The sequence below is a fragment of the Canis lupus genome, chromosome 29 (genome assembly GCF_011100685.1).
Source record: "Canis lupus familiaris isolate Mischka breed German Shepherd chromosome 29, alternate assembly UU_Cfam_GSD_1.0, whole genome shotgun sequence".
NCBI classification, from domain to species: domain Eukaryota; kingdom Metazoa; phylum Chordata; class Mammalia; order Carnivora; family Canidae; genus Canis; species Canis lupus.
The window spans coordinates 27877894-27895898 of record NC_049250.1 but is presented as its reverse complement, the minus strand read 5'-3'; the positions used below and the strand labels follow the sequence as shown (position 1 = coordinate 27895898).

The 18005-nt window shown below is 36.2% G+C and overlaps 1 protein-coding gene across 2 annotated transcripts in view; it reads left to right on the top strand.

Annotated features, from left to right (window-relative positions):
- MRPS28 (mitochondrial ribosomal protein S28) overlaps window positions 1-16692 on the top strand; it is a 100888-nt gene extending 84196 nt beyond the window's left edge. The window contains exons 3-4 of one of the 2 annotated variants that reach the window (XM_038579589.1): window positions 14921-15059; window positions 16394-16692. In XM_038579589.1, coding sequence (XP_038435517.1) covers window positions 14921-15059; window positions 16394-16453 — 199 coding nt within the window. In that variant the 3' untranslated portion in view covers window positions 16454-16692. The remainder of the gene's footprint in view (window positions 1-14920; window positions 15060-16393) is intronic. The other variant, XM_038579590.1, reaches the window with a different exon arrangement.
- Window positions 16693-18005: the final 1313 nt, after the last annotated feature.

Sequence of the window (18005 nt, the reverse complement as noted above, 5' to 3'; positions counted from 1 at the left end):
CACACCAGGCCCATCTCCCTCAGTGCTCATACACTGTTCCCATATGCTTAGTCACTTGGGTCCTGCTCTCAACAGGCCCTTCAGGGTCTAGAAACACACTTCTTCACAAGTACAGCTGCTGGGGCACCTGGTTAGCTCAGTCAGTTAAGTGTCTGCCTTCAGCTTAAGTCATGATTTTAGGGTCCTGGGATCGAGCCCCATATCTGGCTTCCCTGCTCTGCGGGGAGCCTGCTTCTCCCTTTCCTTCTCTCTGCTTGTCTTCTCTTTCTCTCTCTCTCTTAATAAATAAAATCTTAAAAAAAAAAGTCCAACTGCTATTGCTTATCTAGTAGATTAGCTAATTGACATCCATCAAAAGTTAAACCCAATTTCTGTGAACAGGGCATCTTTGGAAACTTTTGCCAATTGCTCTCTTCCCCAACAGACATCAACCCCCTGCCATGTCAATTTGTCAGCCGCAGTAAACCTTATAGCCAGACCTACATGAATTGTGACAGAAAATAGCTAGTTATAGGACCTGTACCATTTACTTGTTAAATCAAAGTGTGTCCTGACTTTGCATTCTCTTGTACAATCTTGCCAGAAATCTAGGAGATAGTACTATGGTGATTCCCATTTTACAAAAGATAACCTTATCCAAGATTGTATAATGATCATAGAATTGGTCATATAAAATGAGAAAATTGGGAGACGGAGTTGTTCTTAGACACTTTTGTTTTTTGTCAGTTTGTTATCCAAGGTTTTAGTTTACCTGGTCAGTAAATCATGGCTTTCTTTAGCTTTCTTTCTTTCATCATATGACATAATACTTGTTCTTTGAACAGAATTTAGCTGTTCATTCATCTTTTCTTGGCAAGTTAAGAGCTCTAGGATCTTGGGATTTTTTTTCCACCTGTTTTATAGGCAATGATTTAGGAAGTCCATTTACATGGGCAAGGGAAGCTAGATGCAGGTAAATAGAATCTGAGAAGGAAAGTTAAGAATTTCTTATTAAGGACACTAATCCCTTTTTGTTGTAAAGGACAAAATTAAATCACTATTCTATCCTATTTTTCTTTACTTTAAAAGCTAAGAACTTATTTAGAGATACTTGTATTAGTCAAAATGCTAAACTAACACTGTTCTTTGGGAATTTTAGTACGTTTTGAATGTTGTTTTCTAGGTAGTAAGAGCTTTAAAATAATATCAGTATCTAACCCCAAGGAAATAGCCATAGCCTTCTACTAAATCAAAGCAAAAGCAAACAAAAAGCTTTTATTTATAATTTTAATCATAAGTAGATGTTTTGATTTTGATTCTGAGACCATAAAGTATGTAATTTTTTTTCATCATTCCATTCCAAGATTTTTTTTTACTCTTGACAATATTTTACTCTATTAGTATTTAGAGCAAAGTCACTCTAGCGATACCAATGGTCTCAGAAACAATTTCTTTTCTTTTTTTAAAGATTGTTATTTATTTATTCATGAGAGACACACACAGAGAGTGAGAGAGAGAGAGGCAGAGAACCAGGCAGAGGGAGAAGCAGGGTCCACGCAGGGAGCCCAATGTGGAACTCGATCCCGGGTCTCCAGGATCAGGCCCTGGGCTGAAGGCAGCGCTAAACCACTGACCCACCCAGGCTGCCCACAATTTCTTTTCTTAAACCAGAAGGAAAACGTTCTGGATTGTATGATGTCTGCAGCATGGATCCGATTCTCTTATGGAAGATTTTTCTCTCTCACCCTTGCCAGTCCACATAAGCTATTGCAATAACAATCTCTTAAGTATTTGACTTTCCAAAAGGCATCTGATAGTCTCCTCTCTTGTTGAAAGGGTACAGAAATCAGGACCAACCTGCTAAAGTAGGTCCTATGTCCCACCAAGGTGGAATATGGCTCTTCACTCCATTTTTTACTCTGTGGGTTAGGGGGACAAGTTAGTTTCTCTCTTTCTTTTTGGTATGCCCTTACTTCATACAGATGTAGAATAGGTGTTTGTTGAAAATTCAACAATATTTATTTAATAAGCAATTAATATAGAGCGATAGAAATAAGACTAAAAGAAAAGAAACTCTGAAAATGGGTTGGTACAATGAATTTAGAAGTCTTCTGTTCTCTTAATGTGGTCGAAAGTGCAGGGAATTAGGAATCTGGAGACAGAGGTTCTACCAGTAGAGGAAATAATCAAAGACATTTAGAGCTGAGGTAATGAGGAGATAACATCTGCCGTAAGGTAATTTTCAAGCTAAATTTGATTCTTGTTGCCTAGGCTAGGAAGTGTTAGGTTTTCAATCACTGTGGAAGTGACTTTGGAAATATCTTGGTCATGAAAATGCATCCTTAACTGCGGTAAATCTTATATAGCCAACATAAAATGATTTAGCTCTTTGTTTAGATGAAAATATATATTAATCTCTTGAGTATTCATAATGGAAAAACAACTTTGCTCATCTCATATTTGACATTTAAAAGTACAGTTATAATTTTGACCTTCTACTCAGTGTCTGTACTGCATGCACTTGTTAGGAAATTAAAGCTTGAATTGGGCAAGATTCAGCTTAGCCCCAGAAACTACCGTGAACAATTGATTTAGAATTTGATTGAGACAAAGACTCAGAGAATCTAACTTAGGAACAAGCTTTTTGACCAAGGTTAGGGGATCAGACCCATTTAAGGAGCATTTTCCCAAATGTACAGGAGTCTCCAGCTCTACCCCCACTGATTTTTATGGAGTAGGTCTGGTTTGGACCCCTGGTATCAGTATTTTTAAGAAAAGTGAGAAGAGAAGAAAAAAAAAATTGTAAAAAGCTTCCACAAGCAATTCTGTTACAACTTCCAGTTCTGACTCCCTCTAGAGTCAACATATCTATTCCTATATATTATAAAGTAATTTCTGGATTTTATTAGCTCCCTCCCTCAGCTCCAAATTCAAACTCAAAAGAATCCCTTCAGTGAGTTTTGTTTTCCTTTTGTTTCTTTCATATATACTGGAGATTGCTACTAGACTTGTTCATTTGAACAGTGTTCTAATGTCTTTTTTTTCTAATGTCTTTGATAAAACCATATTTGAAGTTACTATCCTTTCAGTTATCTGTTATATAAAGTGTGAATGTGGTGAATTCATAGTAGCTAGTATTTACTGAGTATGTATTATCACTTTCCATACCTTATAATGTGTGAAGCTTCACATCAGCCTTGCCAGGTGGTATTTATTACCCTCCTGTTAATTCAAAGTAAGTTTCTTGCTCTCAATCACAGTCAAATCTAGATCTTTCTATAATGATTTAAAGCTCATACTCCTTCCTCTGTTCTACACTGGCAAAACTGTTCTCTGACAATAAATACATATATTTGCTTTAAAATTATATACCTCAAAATATATCCCCTTTTGTTTTGATGCCATAATACCAGCTCCAAGTTTGATCCCAGTGCATCTCAGGTGTCTCATATTTGATACATCTTATTTTTTAGCTCTGAGAAAAGATTTTAACTGTCATTATTGATTCTGTGTGTACTATATTACATTATATGCATATTCCACATTATTAAAAAGTGAAGCTATTATATATTTTTAAATGTGTCATTTTCACATTTCATAAATCAGTGCTTGAATGAGACAAAACTTCAGTTTATCATGACACAAAATATTAACTAACACAGTAAAGGCTAAAAAGAACTTGGTTTAAGGGAAAAACAAAATCATACATTTATATTAGAATTACAGGAAAAAAAAAGAAAATCAATATCTAGGATGATTGCAACTTGAGCAAGGAATGCAGTTTGGCATTATGAACAATATCCAGTGGCTCATTGCCGCAATGGCCTGTAGGTTTCCAGCTGCCAGTTGATTTGCATAGTTTATTTTGGCCTATTGGATAAGTACTCTCTCTCTAGTGTTTTTAAAGATATAATCATTAGGTTTTTTTCAAAAGGCTTTTGATAATAATTCAGGTAGCAGAAGTTATGGATATAATTTTGTTTCCCATTTACATCTTCTAATGACCTAGGATAATAAATTAGAACTTAAGATTTGTGCTGCATTTTACATTTTAATGAGTGTAAGTATTGGAGAGCTATAGAACGTTATGAACACTTTCTACCTTTATTTTGTTAACTATGGCTGCTGTGCTTGGTAACACAGTATGGATAGTATGGTGGTGAGAAAATCTTGAAAGACATCTGACAGATTGGACAGAAAGAAGCAAGAGACCAGATAGGTCAGGGAAACATGGCAGATGGTATTTTGAAAAAGTGAGACAAATCCAGAGTGCATCAAGTAGTTTGCATAGGGTTCATTTGTTAATTGACTATTTAAGGCTATAATAACATTTTATATATTTTATATAGCTAATAAAAGTTATTAAGATCTTTCATTTCATATATATTTAATCAGCTTTGCACTTAAAATCATTTTACATTATATCAGTTTTCAAATACTTAACATTGTATAAAAGTAGAACAAAATCATAGGACTGCAAAAGACCTTAGGTCTTTTCTAACACTGTGCTTTTTTAAAGACGAAGAAATTGATGTTCAGACAATTCATTTGAAGAAAAAAGTACACACATTTCCACATGTGCTCTCACGTTTGCGTGTATGCTCTTGTGCTCTCTGCACACACGCACACGCACTCATGCACATACACACACACATGGACAAGTTGCTGGATTTACATATAGATCAACATTGTGAACACTTGTATAAATTAGAAAAAATCAAATAGATGTTAATTGAACTGTTAGAAACATTTTAACTTTTTCTCTTCAAAAAGGAGAAGAAAAATTTACTTCTAAAGTCTTAAAACTTTAAATGAAGAATTGTATGAAAATCAGAATTTGAACATACAAAAGTTCTAAACCATTTTAACTCATTGGGGTAAAAACATAGATGTCTAATGATTTGAGGGAAAAGAACTATTTTTAAACCTCTGAGAATTATGATTACAGCAAGATAGCTAAATTGACTAGCAAAGTCAGAATTCCTCCCAATATTCTTTAGATATTGAGGTTTAATCCATGCCTTATATTTGTCAGCTTTGGATTATTAATATATTTATATCAAAGAACTAGTCAGAGGGATTCTCTCTATTTTAAGTCTATGAGAACCATCACTAGCATGCCCTGACAGATGTTAAAGAACGTCTGTGGAAAGAATGTCAAAAACCTCTCCTAAGGAAAGTCTTTAAACCATGTCTTTAATAAAGAAATGCAAAACCAGATTTAATTGCCCTTTTCCTAAACAGCTCAGCCATGCAGGCTCATTTACTGCAGCATATGGTCCGAGAAAGCACACAGTGGAAGAGAGCAGTCATGGTGAAGGCTGGGATTGGATCCGTTTAGCCTGGAGTTCACAAAGATCACAAGGAGGCAAGCACTTGAAGTTAAAAGAAAGAAACGTACCAAGCAGTAGAAACACAGGCTATTTTTATTTTGAATGCGCTCATTGGAGACATCCTATTTGCCTTTCAAGACAGCAGTATTCAGTGGTTTTCATATGAAATATAAGATTTCTAAAAAACTACTACCTGGAATGTTCTTCCTAATTAAAAAAGTAAAAAAAAAAAAAAAAAAAGAGAGAGAGAATTGTATAAAGCCATGGAGATTTTTTTTTCTGATGTTGCTATCTGTTACCACTGAAAGTAATCATTTTTCTAATGAGAGAACAGTTAAAATAATGAGTTGGATGACAGCAATGTGGCCTACATTTTATTTAAAAGGAAAGATAGTATAAAATTATATGAAGTGGTAAATTCTTACCACCCCTAGGGGATTAAGTTTATAGTTCTTGCAAGAAGTCACAGGTAATTGAGAACTTGAGAAAAGGAAGAGGTAAAAGAATCTGTGACTCCTTTCTTACCACTTTGCAGCATTAGGCAAGTTATTTCACTTCCATGTATCTTAATTTTATGCCTGTAATAATGGGGAAGCTATCTTTCCAGAGAACTTAATTATAACCTCAAAATATCTAATAAGACAGTTCAGTTGCTATAGATCTAGTACAATGTCCCAATAGAATTGAGGAAGAGCACCAAAGGTAACAGGAAAGAAATGTTTGAAGGGTTAGTAATGGCAAAGAAGTATCAGACTTTATCATTGCTAGATGTAATTAGTGATATTTGTTATAACATATTATTTTTTTTAAATATTTTGTTTATTCATGAGAGACACAGAGAGAGAGAGAGAGGCAGAGACACAGGCAGAGGGAGAAACAGGCTCCATGCAGGGAGCCCGACGTGGGACTCGATCCCGGGTCCCTCAGGATCAGGCCCTGGACTGAAGGTGGTGCTAAACCGCTGAGCCGCCCGGGCTGCCCAACATATTATTTCAAATTGCTATTTTTCCTGCAAAACTAGCCTTTCTGCCACAATGTATATTTATGTATTGTAGGACAGGTATGCTTACTTGTCAATTTGAAATTGTCTAGAGCTGCACTTTGATGTGGCTTTTTAAATTTTAAATTTAAATTAATTAAGTATAATTTAGAAGTTTAGGGGACGCCTGGGTGGCTCAGTGGTTTAGCGCCTGCCTTTGACCCAGGGCATGATCCTGGAGTCCCAGGATCGAGTCCTGCGTTGGGCTTCCTGCGTAGAGCCTACTTCTCCCTCTGCCTGTGTCTCTGCCTGTCTTTCTGTGTCTCTCATGAATAAATAAATAATAAAAATCTTTTAAAAAAATTTTAGAAGTTTAGTTACTCACACTAGCCATATTTCAAGTGTTCAAACCTTATCTAAAGTTATTTGTTATCATAGAAAGTTATGTTGGGCTGTGGTGTTTGGTATTACTGATTTTTTTTTTTTTGAGATCTTATTTATTTATTCACCACACACACACACACACACACACACACACACACACACAGAGAGGCAGAGACATAGGCAGAGGGAGAAGCAGGCTCCATGTAGGGGGCCCGATGTGGGGCTCAATCCTGGGAATCTGGAATCGTGCCCTGAGCCAAAGGTAGATGCTCAACCACTGAGCCACCCAGGCGTCCTGGTATTACTGATATTTTAGTTAAGTTTTTATCAGTGCATTTCATTGAAAGGTAAGAACATAAATCATGTATTTTATTTATTCATGAGAGACACAGAGAGAGAGAGAAGCAGAGACATAGGCAGAGAGAGAGAGAAGCAGGCTCCATGCAGGAAGCCCAATGTGGGACTTGATCCCTGGACTCCAGGATCACACCCTGGGCCAAGTCAGGTGCTAAACCGCTAAGCCACTCAGGCGTCCCAAAAATCATGTATTTTAGATGACAAGTATAAAGAGGACTGATCTTCTACCAATGCAAGGAGTAGGCCAAAGGTTAAATTATAAAGAAGATACACTTACCACATGGAGCAGAACACAAAAATGAAATGGTGGTATTGTTTATGGTGATGTGATTTTTCTGAGACAGTGAACATTCTGAACAAAGTCAGTCTTCCATTCATTTACATAGTAATCACATTTTTGGAAATTTAGTGTATACTTTAACTTTTATTTAAAAAAACAACTTTTTATCTTTAGCAGAGCTAGTTCTAGGCTTAGATTAGTAGGTTTTCCACCCACATGGGTGTCTAGCACAGATGTAGGGCAACTTTGTTGTGCAGAAGAGTTCTATATCTTACAGAATATCTGCATTCTACCCACCCTCTGCTAAATGTCAGCCTGATCATTGTGACCATCAAAAAGTACCTGTAAGCATTTCCAACACATATTAGAAAAGCTGTGCTGAGCTGGGAGAGCCACTCTGGAAAACAGTATAGAAGTTCCTCAAAAAGTTGAAAATAGAGCTACCCTCTGACCCAGCAATTGGTATTTACCCCAGAGATACAAATGTAGTGATCCAAAGTGGCACCTGCACCCCAATGTTTATAGCAGCAATGTCCACAATAGCTAAACTATGGAAAGAGCCACAATGTCCATCAACAGATGAATGGATAAAGAAGATATAGTATAATAGAATATGATTCAGCCATGAAAGAAAGAAAGAAAGAAAGAAAGAAAGAAAGAAAGAAAGAAAGAAAGAAAGAAAGAAAGAAAGAAAGAAAAGAAAAGAAAAGAAAAGAAAAGAAAAGAAAAGAGAAAAAAGAAAGAAGGAAGAAAGGGAGGGAGGGAGGAAGGGAGGGAGGAAGGAAGGAGAAATGAAAAGAAAAGGAAAGAAAAGAAAAGGAATCCTGCCATTTGCAACAATGTGGATGGAACTAGAGGATATTATGCTGAGTGAAATAAATCAATCAGATAAAGACAGTTATCATACGATTTTACTCATATGTGGAATTTAAGAAGCAAAACAGAAGAGCATAGGAGAAGGGAAGGAAAAATAAAACAAGATGAAATCAGAGAAGGAGACAAACCATAAGAGACTCTTAATCATAGGAAACAAACGGTTGCTAGAGGGAATGGGGTAACAGGGTGATGGACATTAAGGAAGGCGTGAGATGTAATCAGCACTGGGTGTTACAGAAGACTGATGAATCACTGACTTCTACTTCTGAAACTAATAATACATTATATGTTAATTAATTGAATTTAAATTAAAAAAAAAAAAACCTGTGCTTTATGCTGGGCCCAATATTCAAGACTATGGGCCCATCCATCCTCTTAAAATAATCATCTTAAGCCTGTTTCTTTGTTGGATACTTTTTGTTGATTTATCTTTTTCTTCCATATTTTTAAAATTGAAAACATAATGCTACTGTGGATATGATTCTTCTTTTAACACCTGTCCTTATTCATTCCTAATAGGGTAGACTTAATTTAAGTGACCATAGATAATAATATTATTTTCTTTACTAATTTATTATGGACTTTTATATCCATGAGAAAATGAAGCTTTATGGCTTTGAGCATTAGCTCAGTGACCTTGTTCAGTGAAGTCCTGGGTTTCCTTAAGAAGCACTTTGGAAATAAATCAGAAGTAATTATTACAAGGCCATGATGTGTCCATAAAATGAGAACTCATTTCTTTTACTTCAAGAAAGATAAACAGACTTAAAATCTAGAGTGGGGCTGCTTAATCTCAGAGGTCCATGGATAGCCTTCATGTAATCTGTGAACCCCTTTCACATTGTAGCAAAATTTTGTTACAGGTATTTGTGCAATTTTGGAAGAGTTCATTGATACAGTCAAAGGAATGAGGAAAAACTAGATAAATAAAAGAATAATAAAACCCCATTATAAAAAGAAGAAATAGATTCAGGTTTAGAGAATCATGAGGGACGCCTGGGTGGCTCAACAATTAAGCATTTGCCTTCGGCTCTTGGCGTGATCCTGAAGTCCTGGGTTTGAGTCCCACATCAGGCATCCTGCATGGAGCCTGCTTCTCCCTCTGCCTCTCTCTTTGTGTCTCTCATAAATAAATAAAATCTTTAAAAATAAATAAATAAATAAAAAAGAAAATCATGAAAGGGGGCAGTTGATTAGGTTAGAGGTTAAGGCTGCTATTGAATTTAAAATGAAGCTAAAGATTGCTTCTTGGAAGAACAAATTATGAATCCATAGAAATTGTTATCTTCCTCTTCTAAGAAATGGTGTGTGCTAAATATATAAGTAGATTTGTCAGAGGCTTACCTCCATCAAAAGTTAATGAAGCAAGAGGGATAGCAGACAGGCAAAATGAGACACCTTTCCCTGCACCTCAGTCTTCCTGAGCCCCTGCCAAAAAGAGTATCAGAGTAGATAAATCACTGTGACCCTTTTGTGACTGATGGTATACGTGGCTTTCTTGTTTCTAGTTATGTTGTGGTCAGTGCTGGGAAATGCGGACCACTCAGTGTGTAGTTCTCTGAATTTCACTTGCTTTTGTTTGGAGCTGTTTTGTCTCACATCCTCATTGGAAATTCAACATTCATTTCAAAAGAAATGGTTTTCATTTTTGTAGAATATTTTTGTTATATTTTAAGAGAAGAGTGTTTATACCATGAAAATAAATAAAATTTGAATCATAACAAATATGGGAAGAACCCCCCCACCCCAATTTTCCTTCTGTCGGCATCTTTTATTGATTCAATTGTAACTGGATTAGAACTGAAAGTGCTCTTGTACTCTCCATCACCCAACGTAGAGTATCAATTTTTACTGGATTTGTGTTTATGATGATGATGGTGAGCGACAGTGATAGCTAACATTTATGAGTACTTATAAGGGCTTGGCATGAGTTGATTTCTTTCATGCTCATAAGAACCTAAGTCATGGGTATTCCCATTTTACAAATAAGGACACTGAAACAGAGATAAAGTAGCTCAGAGTTGTATATTTATGTGATAAAACTGCACATGTCTAGTCATCTGGCTCCAGAGCCCACATTCTCAATCACTACATTGCCTTCTCTGGATTTTTATACCTAGGCCAAAATCTTTGAATAAAGTGACCATTTAAAGGCTGCATAAACAATCTGGGAAAAGAGTTTACTGGCATATTCATTTTAAATCTTGTTATGTGGAACAATGGAAACCCAAATGAGAAGACTAAGCAGTATTACTGATTATCAAAGAAGTTTCACCTAGAATTATATTGGAAGAAATGGAACTTCTCAGAAATACATTAGTTATTTCTTCTTCTTTTTTTAATTTAATAAAGTATTTCAAAGTTAAAGCAAGAATAAACTCCATGTTAATTGTATGGCTGCTATTTCTGTTGGAGAAGTATGCTAACCTTTCCATGTCCTGGATATTCAGTGCAAGCAAGGCAGCCTCACCCCAGACTATCAGTGAGCTTTATTCAAGCGATTCTTTTTAGATGCATTTGTCCATGATATATTCCTAACTTTTTCTTTTTTCTATCTAAATTACCCTCAGAGGCTGTTGTCACTTAGGAAAACATCTGTTACTCTTGAAGCTTGTTAATGGTGCCCACAAAGTTTTGTCAGAGGTCCTCATTTCACGGGCCTTTTGTATTTATGTAGACTATCCTGTCCTCCTGCACTTGATTGTATATTAACAAAGATAATTCTAAGCCAGATTTTTTCAAGTGGTGACGAGAGGAGCCTGAGTCAGAATCACCTAGGAAGCTTGCTAAAAAGGTTAATTCCTAAGTCCCACCCCAGATTTGCTAGCTCACTCTCAAGGTTGCTTCCCTCCATTTGCCTTTTTTATCAGTACCCCAAGGTGTTTCTGATATACTGGAAAGTGTGATATACTGTTCAGAAGGCTATATTATGTGAAGTGTGTACATGGTACTATAAGAGACAGATATGAAATCCCTGCCCCTAAGGATCTTACAGTCTGATAAAGGAGATAACACTTATATGGAATTAGCTGTACTAATACAAAGTAAAAATGAAGTACCGTAAAAGTAGAAATAGCTACTCAAGATAGCAGAAGTAAGAATTTTTTAAAGGTTCTGTTTCGTTTTATGTAGTACACAATGTGTATATTTGGATAATTCTTCTTTCAACACACATAAAGGCCTGCAGTTTGCTTTTCATCTCCATTTCCATCTCACTGGGTAATTCTCAGAATTTCCATACTTTTTAGAGATGAAGGCAAAGCTTTCATACTATTAAAAGCTACTGTATCTGAGGGACATAGTTGGTTAAACCATTTGGCTCTTGGTTTCAGCTCAGGTGGTGATCTCAGGGTTGTGAGATTGAGCCCTGCGTCCAGCTCCATCCTTATTGTGGAGTCTGCTTGAGATTCTCTTTCCCTCTCCCTCCCCCTCTCCCACTAGTTTTTTTCTTTTTCTCTTTCTCTCTAAATAAGTAAGTTTTTTTTTTAAAAAAAGCTACTGCATATAAAAATGGGGACAAACTTTTGCCTTCCATAAATTACCAACCATACTGGTCACTCATGATGTTTCTGTTTTTATTTTTTAATTGGACACTTTCATCATTAATATGACACAGAACCACTTAAACTGAGAACTTCCTTTCACTATGATACACCCAGAATTTTTGCCTCTAGTATTTGTGACATGTTCAGCTGTATTTATGAAAAGTCACCGAGTCACCGTTCATCTCCTCATGATTAGTTTATAATCTACCTATAAATACTCCTAAAAATAAGTAAAAAGAAATAAGCCAACAATTAACAATGGAAAAAAGAAAGCTAACTTTTATTAACCGCTATATGCTAGGCACAGTGCCAGGCAGATTTCAGAGAGGTTAAGTAAATGTACCAGTCTACACAGCTGCTAAAGCCAAGAAAATAGAAATTCTAGATAATCTGTGACCTGGTAGCTTTTATCAGCAAGTGTCATGTTAATTTATTGACAGATGTTTGAGTACCTGCTGCATTGGTTCTAGAAGGATAGAGAGAGAAATAATAGTGCCAGATCTTGGGGGAGCATACAGGCTAATGAGAAATCAGAGACTTATATAGATAACCAATACAAGTATGTGAGGGGCACTAACATTTCCAGTCACGTGGTAAGCATTTTCAACATATTATTTCATTTAACCTTCACAGTGAACCTGGAATCACCATTGTTGTAGATGAGGAAATTGTGGTTCAGAGAAAGCAAGTTACACAGGGTTACCCAACTAGTAAATAGTAGGGCTCAGATTTGCATCCAAGACTCTTCATCCCGACAAGGAGAATGTCAAGGTTCTCAGGAGCTGCATTTGATGTATTCATTCTATCTGGACCTTAAGATTATCTATCAATGGATAGATGATAAGTTCAAGCAGTGCTGGCAATAGAAGCAAAGGTACAGAGGGAATGAAGTATGTGGGAATGAACATTAGGCCAAGATATGGAACCCATCCTGAGAAGCAAGTAGAAACATGAGCTCTGAGAAGATCACGTTGGACCTCAAGCTTCAGCTAAGGGGTAACGAGACTTGAAGGGTTAAGTTCAAGAAATATCTGTTAAAGAAATGAACTAAACTTGCTAAGTGGATGTTGCAGGAAAGGCGGGGAGGAGAGGTCAACACAAATCAAAGCTGATTTAATGAATTAACTGTGTGTCATGCTGTGAGGACAAATGAAAGAATCTATTAGAACATAGGTTACAGCTCCAAGTAATACAGAAAATAGTGTTCAGGGCAGCCCGGGTGATGCAGCAGTTTAGCATGGCATTCGGCCCCGGGGCGCGTGATCCTGGAGACCTGGGATCAAGTCCCACGTTGGGCTCCCTGTGTGGACCCTGCTTCTCCCTCTGCCTGTGTCTCTCTTTCTCTCATGAATGGATAAGTAAAATCTTTAATAAAAAAAAGTGGGGAAAAAAAAGAAAAAATAGTGTTTAGCTTTATCTTGTTGATGCACTAACCTCCTTTTCCGAGTGGTTAATTCATATAGGGTATGTCCTATAATTACTGTTTTCTAAGACTATACAGCTATGCCTCAATATTCTAAGATATCCCTTTATTTTTTAAACAAAGATAATAAGATCTGTGCTGTCAAATACACACTCATGTCTATGTACATGTAAATACACATGTAGAAGGACAAGAAAATATGACTGATTTCATTATTCTGCAGTTTTACAAAAGAAAGTTTACTTCTGTAATCAGAAAGAAAAATATGTTTTTTAAGAAATGAAATAGCCTTCATGTTTACTTGATGGAGCATATGTAAATTCCTTTAGAATACCTAGTCAAACATTGTGTGGAGACTGTTCATCAGATGATCTACAAAAATCCTTTTCCAGTGACTTTTTTTGAGAACTGTGTTTCTTTACCTTCCATTTATATAAAATTACTTAATCTTAAAATTAACTTAGAATACTCAAAAGTGCACAGGCATACCTCAGAGATAGTGCAGACTTAGTTCCAGACCACCACAATGAAGCAAATATTGCAATAAAGCAAGTCAAATGAACTCTTTGGTTTCCCAGCACATATAAAAGTTATGTTTACACTGTAAACACTTTAGCCCATTAAGGGTGCAACAATAGCATTATTTCTAAAAGAGCAAGGTACAATTCTCCCTTGAACGATGCGGTGGTTAGAAGCATTAACCCCCATGTAGTCGAAAATCTTGTATAATTTTTGACTCCCCAGAAACTTAGCTACAAATAGCCCGTGGTTGGCAGGAAGCCTCAATGATAATATAGTTAATTAATGTGTATTTGAATGTTATGTGTATTATATACTATATTCTTATAAAGTAAGCTAAAGAAAATGTCATTGGGATGCATGGGTGGCTCAGTCGATTAAGTGTCGAACTCTTGATTTTCGCTTGGGTGGTAATTACAGGGAGGTGAGATTGCAGAGCCCCACCTCTGGCTCCTTTCTGGGTATGGAGTCTACTTAAGATTCTTTCTCTTCCTCTATCTCTGCCCCTCCCCTGCTTGCACTAGCACTTTCTCTAAAAAAGCAAAACAAAATAAAAGGAAAATGTTATTGAGAAAATCATAAGGAAGAGAAAATACATTTATAGTACTGTACTATATATATTGGGGAAAAATCCACATATAAGTGAACCTGGGGAGTTCAAACCCTACCCAAAGGTTATTAACTGCATATACTTTGATTAAAAAATACTTTATGGCTATTGGGACTACAGCAAAATAAAAAGCTTTTGCATGGTGAAGGAAATCATCAACAAAACAAAAAGACAACCTTGTGACTGGGAAAAGACATTTGCAAATGATATATCTGAGAAGGGTTAATATCCAGAACATGTAAAGAACTTAACAACACCAAACCAAACAAAACAAAAAATCCAAGATAATTTGATTTTAAAATGGGTAGAGGACCTGAACAGACATTTTTCCAAAGAAGGCATAGAAGTGATAAACAGATCATCAGGAAAATGTAAATCAAAACCATAATAAGATGTCAGTTGATACTTGTCACGGCTTGTATCAAAAAGATAAAAAATGACAAGTAATTTTGGTGAGGATGTGGAGAAAAAGGAGCCCTCATATGATAGAAATGTAGAAAACAATATGGAGTTTCCAACATTAAATATAGAAGTACCATATAGTCCAGTAATTCCACTACTGGATGTTTACCCAAAGAAAATGAAAACCCTAATTGGAAAAAATATATATACACCTACCTGTATGTTTATTGCAGCATTATTTACAGTGGCCATGATATGGAAGCAGCCCAAGTGTCCATCAATAAAGCAATGGATAAAGAAGATGTGGTGGGTGTATGTATTAATGGATGGACCCAAATATGGACAGACCTAGAAAGTATTATGCTAAATTCAGTAAGTCAGAGAGACAAATACCACATGATTTCACTTATACTTGGAATCTAGAAAACAATACAAATGAAGATAAAGCAGAAACAAACCCGTAATACAGAGAACAAACTCATGGTTGCCAGAGTGGAGGTGGTGGGAACGGGCAAAATGGGTAAAAGGGAGTGAAAGGTACAGGCTTCCAGTTATGGAATGAATGAGTCCTGGAGATAAAAGACATAGGGAATATAGCCAAAGGTATGTAGCATTGTATGATGACAGATGGTAGCTACACGTCTTGGGAGTTAGCATTGTCAAATCACTATGTTGTACACCTGAAACTAATGTGACATTGTGTGTCAACTACACTTCAATTAAAAAAAAATTGTTTAATTAAAAAAATACTTTATTGCTAAAAACTGCTAACCATCATCTCAGCTTTCAACAAGTTGTAATCACTAATCACAGATCACTATAACAAATATAATAATAGTGACAAAGTTTGAAATATTGTGCAAATTATCTAAACGTGACAAAGAGACACAAAGTGAGCAAATGCTGTTGGAAAGATGGTGGCAATACACTCATTTGACACAGGGTTGCCACAAAACTTCAATTTGTAAAAAACGTAAAATTTGCAAAGTACAAAGTGAAGCACAATGAAACAAAGTATGCCTTGTATATTTAGATCTTTAAAGATTTTTGGATTTCAATCTATAGCAATATTTGCACTCTCCTGCACCCTTTCATAATTTTGGTATTACACTCTTAAAATACTTGATTGAGGAAGAAGGCAAATGAGTCTAAGTTTTCATTTGGTATTATAAAATACGACTTTATTGACCAAGTGAACCATCAGGCGTGTTATGGCTATCATTATACTTAATTACAGGGCAGTCAAGCCCCAACACTAAACATTTAGACTTTTTTCCATTTTGCTTTTGTAAAATTTCCTTTACTTTAAAAGAAGATTCTAACTTTTGAAGAAAAAATATGTATCTGAAAATCGTTTTTTCCCTTGATATCACTCTCTGATTTAAAAAAAAAAATGAATGACATATTAAAATAAATGTCAGTTTCAAGAATTGACTTGTTTGCATTTTAGTTTGGGCTATGTTTTTATTTTGGTTATAAAATCTTTAAAAGTCCCCTTAAGATGAAAATTCTGATACAACTAAATTATTTTTCTGTCAAAAACAACTATATCTCAGATACTACTATAAAGTTCTTTTTAATAAATGATGTATTAACTTCTTTATTTTGAGCCACCACATTTAAAATTAGAATTTGAGTTTTCCTTTAAACTAGTTGTTCATACTGTGATATGCCAAATTCATGGAATTGTTTTTCTTACTATTTAGGAAATACCAGAAAGGAACCAGAGTCCGGCTGCGACTGTTAGATCTCGAACTTACGTCTAGGTTCCTGGGAGCGACCACAGATACAACTATACTTGAGGCGGATGCGATTCTCTTAGGAATCCAGGAGAGTAAAGACACAAAATCATAAGAGGAACATCATGAATAAGAAACAGACTTTGCTTAGTGCATTCCTTTTTGTTGTTGTTGAACCTACATATTCATCGAGAATGCAATTAGAAAATTGTGAATAAATGATTGAAAGAAGACATAATAAAGGAAAGCCATAATTACAGCTGTTATTCATTAGAATTTTCTTTAGTTGTTTCTCCCCTCCTCCCTCCTTTTACACCCACTTTCCTTTGTTGAGGTAATATAAACTGTTCCTAGGAATTCTGTTTTTCAATAAATATGTTTTTTTGTTTTTTTTTTAAAGATTTTATTTATTTATTCATGAGAGAGAGAGAGGCAGAGGTAGAAGCAGGCCCCCACACAGGGAGCCTGACATGGGACTCGATCCCGGGACTCCAGGATCACGCCCTGGTCCGAAGGCAGGTGCTAAACTGCTGACCCGCCCAGGGATCCTCTCAATAAATGTTTTGAGTGCTTGCTGTGTGCATGGCACGATTCGGAACAGGAGTATACAGACTAGACAAAATTGCTTGCTTTGGGGAAATAGAAAATAAATGGGTTAAATATCTAGTATGTTAGACAGTGATATGTGCTAGGGACAAAGTAAAATAAAGCAGGGAAAGCAGAGGATCTGAATAGACATCTTTCCAAAAAAGCCATACAGGTGGCCGAGCAGGTACATGAGAAGATGCTCGGCATCACTAATCATTAGAGAAATGTAAGGTGTAACCCACAGTGAGATCACCTCAAACCTATTAAAATGGCTGTTATCAAGAAGATAAGAAATAACAAGTGCTGGTGAGGATGTGGAGAAAAGGGAATCTTCCTGCATGTTTGGTGGGAATTTAAATTGCTGCAACTACTATGGAAAGCAGTATGGGGTTCCCTCAAAAGTTTAGAAGTGGAAATACCATATGATCTAGTGATTTCTCTTCTGGGTATTTACCTGAAGAAAACAAAACTACTAAATTGAAAAGGTAGCTGAACCCCCATGTTCTTTGCAACAGTATTTACAGTAGTCAAGATGTGGAAGCAACATAAGTGTCCATCAATGGATGAATAAAGAAAATGTGGTGTGTGTTTACATATATAAAAAAATTAAGCCGGGATCCCTGGGTGGTGCAGCGGTTTGGTGCCTGCCTTTGGCCCAGGGCGCGATCCTGGAGACCCGGGATCGAATCCCACGTCGGGCTCCCGGTGAATGGAGCCTGCTTCTCCCTCTGCCTGTGTCTCTGCCTCTCTCTCTCTCTGTGTGACTATCATGAATAAATAAATTTTAAAAAAATAAAAATAAAAATATTAAGCCATAAAAAAGGAAATCTTGGTATTTGCAACAACATGGATGGACCTTGGAGGTATGCTAAAGAAATAATAAGAAAAATAAGAGGGACGCCTGGGTGGCTCAGTGATTAAGTGTCTGCCTTCTGCTCAGGGAGTGATCCTGGAGTCCCCGGGGTCGAGTCCCACATTGGGCTCCCTGCAT